General features: G+C 40.9%; 2 protein-coding genes across 8 annotated transcripts in view; both read right to left on the bottom strand.

The window, feature by feature from the left end:
- LOC128755731 (electrogenic sodium bicarbonate cotransporter 1-like) overlaps positions 1 to 7,183 on the bottom strand; it is a 34,030-nt gene extending 26,847 nt beyond the window's left edge. For 3 of the 6 annotated variants that reach the window (XM_053859691.1, XM_053859699.1, XM_053859707.1), the window contains exons 1-3: positions 6,909 to 7,181; positions 2,449 to 2,522; positions 305 to 481 (exon numbers count right to left, since the gene is read on the bottom strand). In XM_053859691.1, the coding sequence (XP_053715666.1) occupies positions 305 to 481; positions 2,449 to 2,522; positions 6,909 to 6,928 (271 nt within the window). In that variant the 5' untranslated portion in view covers positions 6,929 to 7,181. Of the gene's footprint in view, positions 1 to 304; positions 482 to 2,448; positions 2,523 to 6,908 lie in introns of all 6 variants that reach the window. The other 3 variants (XM_053859682.1, XM_053859715.1, XM_053859724.1) reach the window with 3 other exon arrangements.
- A 647-nt stretch (positions 7,184 to 7,830) lies between these two features.
- dck (deoxycytidine kinase) lies at positions 7,831 to 14,699 on the bottom strand. 2 transcript variants are annotated; one of them, XM_053884438.1, is made up of 8 exons: positions 14,466 to 14,699; positions 14,099 to 14,214; positions 12,589 to 12,782; positions 10,691 to 10,838; positions 10,461 to 10,576; positions 9,988 to 10,087; positions 9,233 to 9,289; positions 7,831 to 7,940 (listed from the first exon to the last, which is right to left on the bottom strand). In XM_053884438.1, the coding sequence occupies exons 1-7, from the start codon at positions 14,554 to 14,556 to the stop codon at positions 9,263 to 9,265; spliced, it is 792 nt and encodes a 263-aa protein (XP_053740413.1). In that variant the 5' UTR covers positions 14,557 to 14,699; the 3' UTR covers positions 7,831 to 7,940; positions 9,233 to 9,262. The 2 variants fall into 2 exon arrangements, with proteins under 2 accessions (XP_053740413.1, XP_053740406.1); XM_053884431.1 differs by lacking the exon at positions 7,831 to 7,940 and having other exon boundaries at positions 8,783 to 9,289.
- Positions 14,700 to 14,895: the final 196 nt, after the last annotated feature.

The following is a 14,895-nucleotide window of genomic DNA, read 5'->3' as shown; positions in this document are numbered from 1 at the left end:
GCTGAACGTCCCAAACCTTCATCGATCCTACACATTATCCATGGAAACTGATTTACATCTTAATGCTTGTGGATTAATAATTCCTTGTCCGGAAGTCAATCTCAGGATTATAGCATTTGTAAGCTTCAATATGAAACAACATCTGGTGCGTTTCTTCCGTTACTGGGGAGATTATAAGGGTCGACAGTGATCTAATGAGCATGTCTTCATCACACTGCTGTGGACGTTTCTATAGCTTCATTATGGATGTCATTGTCAGTGCAGTGGCCCCAGAAACGTTTCAGCAAGGTTCGAGAGAACTCACTCAGGGGCTTCAGAACATTGGTGGAGGACTCGTCTATGTTGTCGCCGTCCGACTTGTATCCCTCTGTGCCATGCTCCGTTCGGTCCCGCTTCTCCTTGTGGCTGGACTTGCGTCGGTGGCGTCTTCTCCGGTGATAACTTTTCGGAACGTGGACACCAATGTACACTGTGTGGTGACCTGAAACGAGGAAAAACAAATCACAATGAGGGCAAAAAAACATTAGAAAAAAATCAACTTCAACTTGTCTCCAATGTTGTGAGAAAATCTTTGAGGTAAGGCTAGGAAATAAGTTAATCTTAGAGTATATTTAGGTCCATCCTGGCTCCCACACAAATGTATGAGTTTTTCAGTTTCACTCACGTACGAGTCTCGTAAAAGTCTCGTACCAAACTACAGCAATCATTACAGTAAAATTCAACAATTTAGAAAAAAATATGTTCCAATTTCCTTGCCATCTGTCAAACGCCAAATACCACACAGGGGTCACGTTGAACTTTATCTCAGATGATCTCTTACAGATGTACTACAATGACCCCTTCAATCGTAAACCTTCTGACAATTACATAACGAATATAAATCATTTTAATCTATGACTTCCTGCACAACAGCTCAATGACCTCTCTTCTAAAACACTGGTGCAACAAATGTTTTTCTTTCCGTGGTAGAAAACGTCTTGTCTACAGTTTTTCGAAGGAAAAAAAAAAAAATTAAATGACCTTATTGTAAACAATTAGTATCCTACTTAAGTGGCGATTGCTCTAGTGTCCTTCCGGATCCCAATATCTGTCAAATGTAGATAAAAACACAGATGTTTGTGTTCCTATTTTGGGCAAACGCAGAGAGGAGAAAGCTGGAACTGCTGCCACTGACGGGCTGGAGTTACAACTGAAGGATAGGTCAGGTGACATCCTAACTACTACACAGTCGCATTCACTGTCCCCAAAAAAGTTCCACAACCTCTGAAGGCAGCTGAAAAAAGTTTGCTTCTGCATATTCTTTTCACGGGGTTACGGGGTTCAAGAGCCCATCACTGCTATGGAATGAGAGACAGCAGACCCAGAAATGCGAGAGTTGTGTCAAGCTGGATTTGGACCCAGGACCTTCTTCCAGTGATGTAGCAGCACATACCTGCGCCAAAGGAGCTTACACAGGTGTACCCTAGCAAGATGCCAGTGAAACCAACCAACATCGCTCCCTTGGTTGCAAAATAGTGCTTGCCTTTGTCTCTGTTCATTGGTCAAATAAGAAGACCAGGGAAAGACACCCCGGCGTCATGTTTCTTTAAGAGAGAGAGCAAGAAGCAATAAAAGGAGATCCAGTGTTCCAGCAGGACAAAGACCTTCTATGCACAAAACTTCAGAAGGAAGTGGACATCAAGTTAAAGGGGCGATTGAAGCCGGGGCATGTTAGCTGTGGCACAATGCAACAGTTGCAGTGCAACATGTTTTCAACAATCCAACTTATTTGGCCAGTAAAGTGGGGGTGATACAGTATGCATTGCTATGATAGCACACATAAGGCCAAACGATTTCATTGGAAAGAGACCAACCTTTGCTTTTCCTTCTATGTAGGACACTTGACTTGAAAACATGGACTGTACCATGCCTGTCACTTAAATTACCAGTACTGTCACATCACATCAAATCATTCTTGCTTTTCCTATAACAATGCGCTGAAAAGCATTCAAACTTGCGGTGGAGCACAAAGATTTGAGAATTAAATCTTGCTCATAAATAAAAGTAGTAGATCAAAATTATCATGCCAATGCTTCCTGCTCGTCTGCTCGTGCAGGAAACACTACTTGTCTCCAGGAAGTCGACTATTGCTTTCAAATCAGTTTGTTTGAGCGACCTGTTTGCCTTTTCATCTGATCTTTTGGCTTCAGCCACAATAACAGGTACCACAAGACAAAACAGCAACACAAGTGTTTTTGAACACCCACGCTGTCTCTGTGATCACATTTAAGTGTGTGTCTGTAAAACATGTGAATCTCTGCTAATCCACGTGGGCGTCTTTGGTTGGATTCCTGTGGCTTTTTCCATCACCTGGATTAGAGGGACATCACCATCTTTTTCTCTGGTTTTTGAGGCCACGTGTGAAGAGAACAATAGAGAAGTACATCCGCCATTTAATCTTTTTCTCACCTTCCACTTCCTCTTCATCACAAATGTGCTTCACGAAAGCCGCTCCTCTGTCCAGGACCGCCTCGTCCTCCATCCTGGGAAGAATCCACATCACATGATTACACCTGGATACAACCTATGATTTGTGTGTGTTTGAAATGCAAAGAAAGTCAATGTGACAAAACAATAACGTAATACTGTTCGTACAGTATCTGGACATTTTTTATGTAAAAGTGAAAAACTTAAAAATGACTTCAGACAAAACAAACTATGGTAAAAACTTTCTGAAGATCAGCATTTTACTCTCCCTCACAGATTGAACATGGGGTCACACGGGGGTTAACAGCTGAAGTTAAGCGGCCCAAGCTTCTCTTTTGGGGGAAAACCGAGGTGCTCCCAGGTCAACTGAAAGGTTGGCATGTATTGGGCCTATCCCAGAAGGTCCTCCCAGTTGAACACCTCAACAGGGAGGCGGCCACCTCAACTGGTAACCAAGTTAACTTATTAACTCCACAGTTTCAGTTTAGTGTAAAAATTTGGCCAATGCACCTACAGGGCCTGACATGTCGCCGGAATGTTGTTCCTCCAGTGTGAAACTGCAGAATAATCCAGGACAGAAGAGGGAAGCTGGGGACACTATATACCGCTCATGCAGCAAATTCATGAAGCAGGAAGACTGACGGCATCTCTCAACTGAAGCCCAACACTGATACAGTAAGTGCAACATTAAAGGACAGGGCCTGACGAATTCTCCTACGAGGTCACTCTAAACTTCACCATGACCTCCAATCTGATGGTGTCGTGGCATCTGTGGAGACAAGAGATTGTTCAAACAGACCTTGAGATCAACTTATCTATACCACAAAACATTGTGACGTGGGTGCCTGCACGCCAACTGACAAGCACACCATAACATGTGAACAGTTCTGACTTGCTAAAATGCAAAACTGTTGCATTTGTTGAAAGACCAGCACGCAGCTGCATTCAAGATCATTGCACTGATGGACTCCATAAAGGATGTGATGAGCACAGCCAAACTACTGAGTAAACAAATTCAGGAAGGATGTGACTTCCGATTGCACTCGACAAGCATCTGGAATCCCCCAGCGGATCTGGACTCTCCTGAGAGGCAGATGTTTATATATATTCTGAAGCGATCATCAGAAGATAATTCTGTTTTAGACGTCATATTTGAGATTTAAAATAAAGGTCACTCGAAGATGCAACCAAAAAATGTTTTAAAAAATGTTAGGCCAACAACATTGCAGTAAATTCATCAGTCTGAAAGAAAATATTCCCCATTACAAAAGTCAGTTTTGAATTATGAAAAGAAAAACTGAAGCCCAGCAACAGTAAATACATGAAACCTAGACCAGGGCTGGAAGCCAGCTTTACCAATTTAAACAAGTCATTATTTCTGTAATGCATTGTAAGATTTGAAGGGGAAAAATCTTTGATACATAAATGTAGAATAAAATAATTCTTGAATAAAAATTGAACGTGACAATTTATTTGAACAACCAATAAAGATGGAATTTAGTGCTTTAAAGAACATTCTAACTATTCAAAAACAAGATGAATCAAACAGCAGCATAATCCTGATTCAAGTCATGTGTCGCACTTCTGCACATGTCAACTAATTTCATCAAGTCGTCACGAGGGAATCACCTGCTCAAGTACAACTTCCCACAGATGAACCACCGGTCAGCTCTCTGGATAAATGCCCATTTAAAAACAGTACGAATTGACTGCACAGTACTTGGCACAATAACATCTATGCAGATAAGCGTCTGAACAGGAACTCCAATTTCACGTTACCAAATTCCTTCCTGCAGTTGAGGCAGAGCAATAAATCACAAGAAGCTGCAGAGCGCATAACTTCTAGTGCAGTGACCTGACGGGGTCGGAGGAAAGCTGCCGGTGCGTGAGGAGCCGGGATCAGCTGCACGGAATCAGGGATCATCTCCTTTTCTTAACAGAGTGACGTAGCCAGACCCACCGGCCGGGTTCATGACCATGCAGGAAGGGACACTTGTTGTTGTGACATCTTGAAGCCTCATTCAGAGCATTAAAAATTGCAGGCTACGTCTTACTGAACGTTAGCTCAGCCAAGTGAAGGAGTTGCTCGACACAAATTAGTCTCAGGCTTTGGTGATACATTCGGATTGAGAGGTGGCCAGTCTTTACATCCTGCAGCTGTGACTGTTGATCCAGGTCTGCCAAGTATTCACATCGAATGTCAACACTTAAACAGTGCAACATACTTCTTCTTGAAGCAAAAACTCCTGAACTAAATTTTGTATGTTTTTAGTTTTTCCCATATTTCAGAAGGTCTATTCATTTATGTTCACAACGGGGCAGCACCGAAATGGAAGTGTCTCACGCCCTTCACTCAGACACGCCAGCGCTGACCATTTTTAAGAGTCAGTGCGGGTGAAGCAGCTCAACCACCGGCCGGACAAATCATCCCAACCAAATATCTATTGTCATGACTCTTGCCTCTATAACAACACTACAGTGTGGTGGCACCTCAGTTTCATTCGTATGTTCAAGCACAGCATCAGACAGTGGTTAAAGTTAGCCGTATACCACATCAGAGAAACAATCTAGTGTTCCAGCACTCATGTTCTCATAAATCCAAAACTCAAGCCATAAGGATTCTTCTTTTAAGAACAATACCAAGGGAGAGGTGTAGCAGTAATTTGTTGCTCCTAGTATAGTTGGGGCATTGCTCATCGAGTCAGAAGTTTTACTTTGGATTCATAATCCTTTGGTCAGAACCTCAACCATTTCAAAGGCAATTGCCCCCTAAAACTGACTCCACTGAATGCCTGCCAGATGCCATCCATAAAATCATTTTGGGCATTAATTTATCTTTTAACAAAAATGATAATTTAAGACAGTCCACACCAGTTTGGTATTTACACCAGGGAGTGGGCTGTGACTCAAACTAGTGAGTAATAATTGAAAAAGTCAGTGCAAACAGACAACTATGCGTCATGTTTAAGATGCTCTTGAAAGATATGGGTGAAGTTAAGATACATTTCCACACACCGAACAATGTATCCAATTTAGCATTTTCTATGCAACTTAACTCAACGTCCCACCAACCTTCTCCTTACTGTCCAACAAGTGAAGTATTAATAGCAGCTGGTGCAGCGTTTTGGCAAGTTTCGCAAGAGCTTTTCAACTTATCAATTCAGGAAGCGTATGACGGACAGAAGAGCAAACACGTCAAAATTCCACCCATCACAAGAGGAAGACGGAAACAAAATCTAAAAAAAATAATTGCAGAGAAAGAACAATCCATTTAGAAAAGAAATTATTCCACTCAGGCGAACTATTACTTCCTGGAATGACTGGATTCAGTGACTTCACTAAGGACATTCTAACAATAGAAACACATTAATGTGCTCACAGAAAACAGTAGGATATTTAAAGAATAATTCATGAGGACATGATGCAGATAAGTCAATCAACAAAAATCAGGAAAGTTAAAAATATGACAAATTGAAAGCTGAAATCTAAACTTGAAGGGGAAAAAATAGAAAAGGAAATAAACCCTGACAATTTTTAAAAGAAACTCAAATAAGAAAGTCATTCTTCAAACTATTTAATGTCACATCACAACTTTGATCACAAAAACCCCAAATAATTCTAACCATCAGCCCTTTAGTTGCAGTCGAATCACAACTACTTCAAGTGATCTGTGTTTTCACAACGGATTAAAATATTTTCAGGCGCTTGAGGAGCCAAAGATAGTGAGAACAGCGCCAAATTTAACCATCAGGTTGTGTAGTTGACCTGAGGTTTCAGGTGAGGGGGAAACTTGGGCTGCTGCCCCCGCGACTTCTCCATTATGGTGGAATGCATTTAAATGCACCTTTGGTTGAGTAAAAGAGGTAAGTTTTCGTAAGTATTAAATCAATCCAGAAGGGGTGTAGGTCGTCAAAATGCTTAGGGTTTCGCATTAAGTATATCGGGCAGAAACATTGGCAGAACAGTGTTGACCGGAGGAACTGGTTCAAACCAACAAAGATAAGTTCGACTAATGAGCTTCAGGTGGGAGAGTTCTTGATTTACGGGACGCATCTGTGTCGTTGCGCAACTCGAACGTACACGTTGTCTCTGGATGCAACGTGGATTTCCCCTTCCCTGTGCGTGTGTGTGTTTCAGTGAACTTGCGGGCTGCTTTAGGCGGCAGAGGTGAACCGAGCCCTCGCACACATGTACACAGCGCGAGCACGTACAGTGAGCTGTGCGCTCCGGCTAATGGAAACTGACAGGTACTTAGAAGCGAGATTAGTACAACCTGAGGACGGTTTCTCCACTCAAGAGTGCTCCTCTAAGAAGTGCAAGAACACGGAAAATACGCGGAAGTGTCCTTTCACAGACATTTCAAACCATAAAGTCACAAATAAAGGCGTTATCGGTGTCGTTTGGGAATGGCGGAAGGATCATTCTGTGAGCGACAAACTTACTTGTTCTTGTCGGAACTCATTTCTTCAAGTCGTTCAAGTGGAACACTAGAGTGGTTCAGGTTCTGCTAAAGACCCAGCACACTATCCTCATGTCGCGCTCCTCGGCTTCGGCTTGAGTCCAGGTATCATCCACGGTGGCGCGCTGACAGCGTGTCGAGGCTCTGGACGCGGCGTGGGGCTTTTCCACATTTAAAGTCTCCTCCCGCGTGACGCCTCCCACAGGGAGGAGGTGAGGCAGCGACGGGTGGGTGTCAGTCAAGCGCTCCCTTTGTCTTGCCTTCGCACTTCGATCGCGCTAATGGGGACATTTACAAGGCACGAAACTACATTCAAAACGACACGTGGCCGTCCCCTCTTTGCACTTGAATAAAGTTGTGAATGGGACGTTTAAAGTATGTTGATGAATGGAATCCGGTCTCATCATGCAAAACTTTCAAATTAAGACGGAATAATAAAATTATTTTTAAATCTGGATTCAGTTTTCATGCACAAAAACGCTATAGGGAACAAAAGTTGTTTTCAGCTGCCTCATTAACTTTTTCAAGACCAAACTACATGAAGATGAAAACTAGATTAGGAAAAACAAACCTGGGGCCTGGGAACCGAGGTCGGTCTGCGCCGTGACTTTATGTGGCCAGTTGAAACATGTATACTTGAATTGAAATGATGAGGGTTTTTTTTACTCATAATAATAATAACTACCAAGTGGACTGTTAATGTATGGCTACAATAACTGGCAGGAGGCCCAACAAGCTGTTGTTTCTGGAGTTTTGAGAGCTAAATTCAGGAAATAAACGCCAAAGTTAGCAGCGTTTCACCTCACATCCGTTTCAAGTGAGCTCGCAGTGGAAGCATCAATGTAGTGTTTTTAATATTTGCTCTCGTGCTGAAGAACCACCTTGTACATTCACACAGGTTTATTGACATATGGACTTAGCAAAACACAACGTGAAGGTGCTTCTGGGCGATGATGTCACACGTCTGTCACAATGCATCCTCAAGTTTTGCATGGAAGAGATGACACACAGGCAGCTGTTAAGAGATGCACGAAATATAACGTGTTACTGTGGTACATTCAAATGTATTGTCTTCTCTCAATTTTACATAAATACATTTTTATATGCCCAGAAAAAAAAATGGAGATAACTTTTCCTTTTGGAAATGGCAGCTGCTGAAGAAGTCCTTTGCTAATATTCCTGCCTTGACACTTTATGTATTTCCACAGAAAACACAGATTATTACGCTAAATCACCAAGGAATTAAATGGGAGACTGATAATGTATTGTTTTTAAACTCTCTATTAAATCTCTGCCAAGTGAAGAAGCTAGTAGAAGCTGGTGTGTTCAAGTTTGGGCCCTTTCATTCTAATAAAATAACACGTAATAAAGTTAACTTTGTTCAGGGTTAAATGTAATGAGTGAGGACTATTTGTACTTTATTATTGTAGAACATTTTGACAAAAACAATGCCAAGGACAAAGGGAATAGCAAAGACTTTAAAAATGATATGTGGAGAAGGATGTTTGGGCTTCTTTTCTCCAGTTGCTGCTCCTGCGACCCAACCTCAGCCAACGAGCAGCAGATGGAAAATGACGAAAATGTACAAATTAATCCAATTGATTCCAAATGTTAAATTTAAGAAAAAAAAGAAGTTGAGGGAGGCCATGACAAAACAAGGAGCTCAGTCCACCATCATGGATGAGGAGTCGAGCTACAGTCATGTTGTCACCTGGACATTTTTTTTCCCTCAGGCTTGTTCTGCTTGAAGGAGAAAGCTGGACTTGCACAACAGTCAATATGCTCAGAAGGAATAATATAGTCCTCTAAGCTGTGGTAAAAAAAACAAAACATTTTATACATTTAAAAAAACATGAAGTAATATAAAATTAGAAGACAAATTATTTCCCCTTTCTAGGTTTCCTTTAAGACACAATTTCGGGTATATTTAGGTCAAACACAAATCGGATGTTGACAAACATATTTAATTTATAGAGACGAAACAGTTAATGACAATTCATACATGTTCACAATAAATGGAGACAGGAAACACAACTCGCTTCAATTATTAAAATACAATTCGAAATTGCAATTCAAAGTATTCGAGCGCTTGACAGAAAAGACAAAACATGGTCATGGTCTGGTCATTTGGCGACATCTTGAGGCGGAAAAACAGGCACATAATTAAAACTCAACTTTGAGTTGAAACAAATTCATATTATTTAGAAGCAATTTAAACGCCAAGATCCCACTTGAACATATTTATAAATAGAAAGCATGGATAATAAAAACAACTTTAAAACAGAGATCATGATTTAACGTTCCTACTTGAGAGTGGTTAAAAACTCAGTTGGAACTTTACAATGTAGCAAGGAATTCTTTCACCTGAAACGACAGAAAAACAAGACAGACGTCTGTGAGTTTATGGTCTGGATGTAAAGATAAGAAAAGACAAGAGTCTGTCCAGAGAGATAGTGAGCGAGTGAGTGAATGTGCCGGGTTTGTCATCTCCAGATTGAATCCCAGGCTGGAGCCAAAGCCTGTTTGGACCGTCAACAATGAAACTGCTACATTAGCACTTTTTTACGCCTCATTTCCATAAGTGCCTGACGAAGGGTGTTGTCCTTTTCATACTTCGCCTGAAGACTCCTGGCTCAAGATGATCCACCAAAGTTCAATCATCACTTCCTCATCCGATTATGACCATATCCTAAGGATGTCACTGAAATGCATAAAGAACTTTCGACGTTGCTAGAGAGGCTGTGCTGTGTCAGAGGTTGCTGGTTCAATCCCAGCTCCAGACATGTTATGAGTCAGTCCATCTGTGTGTGTGTGTTATTCACATTTCACACCCACAGAATAGTAATTTGTAATATTGGAGTGACACATATCATAATGTCTGAAAACGTCACGGCATACTGGGTCACTACAACTGCAATTAATGATGGTAATATGATAATATATTGTTAAATATATGATAAGATCAGTGTTCTGTCATGGAAACCTTGAGAGTGAATCAATGCTACGGTCAATGCTGAAGTACTTGATTAGGGCCATGATGGTAACCTGGTTTCCATGCTCACCTTCTCCAGCATGTCAGCGCTTTTGGTTTTGTTCCCTTTGAACTCCTCGTTGACGTCGAGCGTCAGGATCGGCACGTTGTTCAAGTAGTCGAAGTCCATCCTGTGAGGACGACAAAGTCGAGGTCAGGCTTATCATTGGAGCTCTGGTTTCCTGAAGGAGACGATTCATTTCCATTCCTTTAAATTGGATGGTAAACAAGGCCTTGTGATTCAGGGATAACTCGATCAAGGAGGAGGAAACCAGAGTGCCCAGAGAAGACCTGCTCTCACTCATCACAGTATAATGTGTGCGTGTGTGTGACCTGTTCATCCTGCCTTGTGAGGATCTTTGTCAGGACCATTTGGTCGAACACCACAAATCCTTGCCTCAATTCGAGGATGAAAACTTCAAAATAGCTAAATTATAACTCAGTTTAAGTTTGGTTTAAGATATCTTAAGTTTAAGATACAAAGGTGTGTGTGTGTTGACTAACGTCATGCTCCTGTGCTGCAGCCAGCTCTCGTGCTTGAAGTGCAGCTTCTCAAGGTACTCCAGCGGAATCTCCTGCTCCTCCTCCCGTCCTCTCAGGTGCAGCCGCTCCAGACACCTCTGCCCACACACACACACAACAGAATCAACCCTCGATCGGAAGCTTGCTATCTGAATAACAAAGAGGGAAGAATATGCTGAAGTGTGTAGGGGCATTGGGGGCGAGGGAGTCACCTCAGGTGGGGCTCGCAGGTAGATGATACCATCCAACTGGATGTGCTGGCCAAACTGGCTGTGCAGCCAGCTGTGCCAGTCTTGGTAGATGGACCACTCCGTCTCATTCAGACATTCGCTCTCGTAAAGATTAGCAGCAAAGATGTAGCTGAAAGAAGACAATGGGGATCACTGTCTTTGTTCACATCCCTGAAGACATCAACAGCACACCTGCAACAATTTTTTGTCTTGTATGCTGGTTATTGCTATTAGAGGAGATAGAAATAAAAATGAATTAACTGTTGCTAAAACAGTGTTTTTCAAATAGTGTGCTGTAGGAAACATCATCTAATTCATCTTGAAACATTTTTAAAGCACTTTTGTTTCCTGCAACAAGTGAACACAGATGACTTGGGAGCTACCATTTCTCACAATTTACCAGGGATTTCCTACAATTTCCATCAAGCACATTTCAAAAAAGGTTGAAAAACACTGTGAAAAAGCAAAGCTATATTCTATAAATGCATTGTTTTTATTCTTTCACATTTAAAAGAGATTTTATAGATTTTTACAATCGTTCTCTTTGTTTGCAAGAGTAATATTCAATTTCCATTACATTTTTAATTAAATAAAGTTATTTCCAAAAACATCTGACTCCACATGACATTTCTGGTTCTGTTCCTTGAATAGAAGCACCAAAGAATTTGGTGTATCACCTGTTGCAGTATAGTTGATCAAATAAACAATGCTTTTTTCTCATTACTACTGAAATTGTATCTGTTTTATTTAATTTCTAATGTATTCAAATAATATTCAAATAAAGTATCAAATAAATATTTCACTATGTAGATGAAGTATATTACAGTATGTTTATAAAAAGGTGTTTTTCATTTTTATATATTCATAAAAAAATCTTGAAAGCTTGAATCAACAGTTTGGGAATTTAAGACAGTTGAATTAAAACAAATCAAAATTAAATATAAAAAAAACATACTATGACTGACGTTTCATGGTCAAATCATTAGTTGAACATTCGAAGTTTGGAATTTAAAAAATGAAAATAAAAGGCATATGATAGTGTTGTTCCTGACGATGATGTTTGCAGATGACATTGTGATCTGTGGTGAGAGCAGGGAAGATAAGCTAGAGAGGTGGAGGTTTGCCTTAGAAAGGAGAGGAATGAAGGTTAGCTGCAGTTAAGATGGAATACGTGTGTGTGAATGAGAGGGAGGCAAGTGGACAGGTGAAGTTACAGGATGCAGAGATAAAGAAGGTGGAGGATTTGAAGTACTTAGGCTGAACTGTCCAGGGTGATGGAGAGTGTGAGAAAGAGGTGAAGAAGTGGGTGCAGGCAGGATGGAATCATTGTAGAAAAGTGTCAGGTGTGATGTGTGACAAAAGGGTGTCGGCAAGGATGAATGGGAAAGTGGCGAGGCCAGCAATGTTGTATGGTTTGGAAACAGTGGAACTGAGGAAGAGACAGGAGGCAGAGCTGGAGGTAGCAGAGATGAAGATGCTGAGCTTCTCTCTGGGAGTGAGCAGGATGGATAGGATCAGGAAGCAGTAGATCAGAGGGACAGCACATGTGGTCAGGTGTTTAGGAGACAAAGTCAGAGAGGCTAGATGGAGATGGTTTGGACATGTACAGAGGAGAGAGAGCCAGTACATTGGTAGGAAGATGTTGAGGTTGGAACTGCCAGGCAGAAGGTGGAGAGGAAGGCCAAAGAGGAGATTGATGGAGGTGGTGAAGGAGGACATGAGGTTTGTAGGTGTGAAAGAAGAGGAAGCAGAGGACAGGCTTCAGGTCCCTGAAGGGAGAAGCCCAAAGAGAAAGAAGAAGATAGTGTTGTTTCTGATAAAAACTGAAATCAAACATCTGGTTCCGAAATCCATTGTAAAAAAGAATCAGGCCCAGGTACCGGTCGCTGTAGATGGACCTCTCAAAGAACTGGACCGGGTCCTCGGCGTCTCGCAGCTTCTCGTTGGCCGAGCGCATCTGAGCGCGGACTCGACTGATGCAGGCGTAGCTCTGGAAGGTGTAGGCCCAACGCTCCGGCTTCTGGTACATCATCTGCAGCACGTTTCCCCCACTCTTCTGTGAGGTGGTCAGCTCCTGGGACAGTTTTACTCTTTGAATAACTTTACATTAGGAAAACAAATATTTCCTTTCATGCCATAGGTTTAGTTATGTTTAATTAAATTCAGTGTTTTACTGCTCAAATGAAATACAATTCATCATCATCTAATAATGAATTTGTATATTCTCATCCGCTTAGAATTTAATATTGTTGACTCAATTAAATTCATTCCCATATTTGATTATTAAAATATATATATATTTAGAATGAAAAGTATTACATTTGTAATTGTTAGTTTTAACATTGAAAGTAACAATTATTTCATTTCTCAAATTACTGTGAAATTAATGAAAAAACGTTCATTTTCTATTACTTATTTGATTTAAAAAATGTATTATCTGGCAACATTTCAGAGAAATTTTGAAATTGTCTCCATCTTAACACGGAAATATTTACCTGTCTTCAATTAATTATTTAGATTTTTAAAGATATTTCAATTATTGATTATTCATGTCAGTGATGCCACCCAGTAGCATCGTATTTCTACTCGAATATCCAGTAACAGTGAAGGCGACACTTGCTTGGCTCTTCACACCAGCTGTCGGTTCGGTTCCACCAGCCTGTGGCGACCCGAATGCTGACCAGTGGACAGGTGCGGTCTAAATGGAGATGAGTTCTAGTGCAGCTTGAGAGGAGCGGCTGACACTGGGTGTGACGCTCGGATCAGGCAGACTTGACAGGAAATAGCTTTCTGACATGTATCCTTTAGGTGCTGTCATGCTTTATGATCAACAGACATTGAGGGAAGAATGAAATGTGGCATAATTACTTTCACCCATACATGATTTCTTTTTCTTTTTTTCCTGTTCTGAAAAATAATCTTAAACTAAAATAAACAAAAACTTATTAAAGATTTTTATGAACAAAGAACAAGATCTGTTTCCTTTAAATGAAGTTATTTTGAGTTCAGCCAATATTAAAAATGTAGGGTGGAGTTCATTTTTAGATAATTAGATATTCTCATTATTTTAGGGATACCAAATATTTGTAAATTAATATTCACTTTAGTGACAAAACAAACATGTTAATTTCTCAGATCACACACACCAAAATGATTAATCTATCCAGGTTTATTTGACAAACTACGATTGTATTTCAACTTTTAATCTTTTATTTTTGTATTTTTAGAAATTTCAGCACTGAAACTGAAGTTTTCCATCAGCACGTTATTTTTATAGTTATTTTTATTTTACCCAAAACTGATTTATTCGAACATTTCTGAATCGCCCAGTGTTCTGTGAAGCACAAGAAATTTAAGTAAAAAAAGCTGATTTGAGACGTCACAAGTCACCTCGAAGTCTTCAGCATTTGTTTGGACGTTGCACCACCTGGCGATTGGCTCAGGAACTACATCCCAGTCTCCGTTTTCGAGCTCCAGCAGGCGGACAAATGTGGACTTACCCGCCGCTGGACACAAATGACCCACAGTGTACAGTTAGTACTTACCCAACAACAAGGGTATACATCTACAGTTATCGTTAAAGACGTTTAAACGACTGGATAACACATAAACGTCAGGTGTCCGAAACCATTGCAACAACCGGCTCATGGAAGTGAAGCCCAACACACCATTACCAAGCGTCTTATGACCAGTCATTACGGTAAAACTATCACGTGTATTTCGACGATCCTTACTTATATCTGCCAAATGCACTCACCAATGTTGCCCTCGATTGAAATTCGCTTGATCCGTTTCTCCATGGAGTCATTCATTTCTGCAGGGCAGCTTCGCTTCAGAGATGAAGACATTTTTGGCAAATACTTACGAAGATTTTAAATATTCCTAAACGTGCACGAAGCTCCTGGAACCGCCGCCGCCCCGTTGTTTAAAGTTTGGCGGTAAATGTTGACAGAAAACGGCGGTTTTGGCACAGACGTTTCCGCCCAGGAGGTACGGTGGCCGGGGAGGACCAGAATGCAACGCGGCGAAGTATTTGCATACTGTACATACACGACAAGAACATTTTAGCTTTCATATACACTCATACGACAATAACTAGAATTGTTTTAGAAAACCTGCTCTATCAGAAAAACGGCACAGACCGCAAAACCAACAAATTCCAAGCAAGCTTGATACATTGCATTTTG

The sequence above is a fragment of the Synchiropus splendidus genome, chromosome 1, assembly GCF_027744825.2.
Source record: "Synchiropus splendidus isolate RoL2022-P1 chromosome 1, RoL_Sspl_1.0, whole genome shotgun sequence".
Classification (NCBI taxonomy): Eukaryota; Metazoa; Chordata; class Actinopteri; order Syngnathiformes; family Callionymidae; genus Synchiropus; species Synchiropus splendidus.
This window is presented reverse-complemented; position numbering and strand designations above follow the sequence as displayed.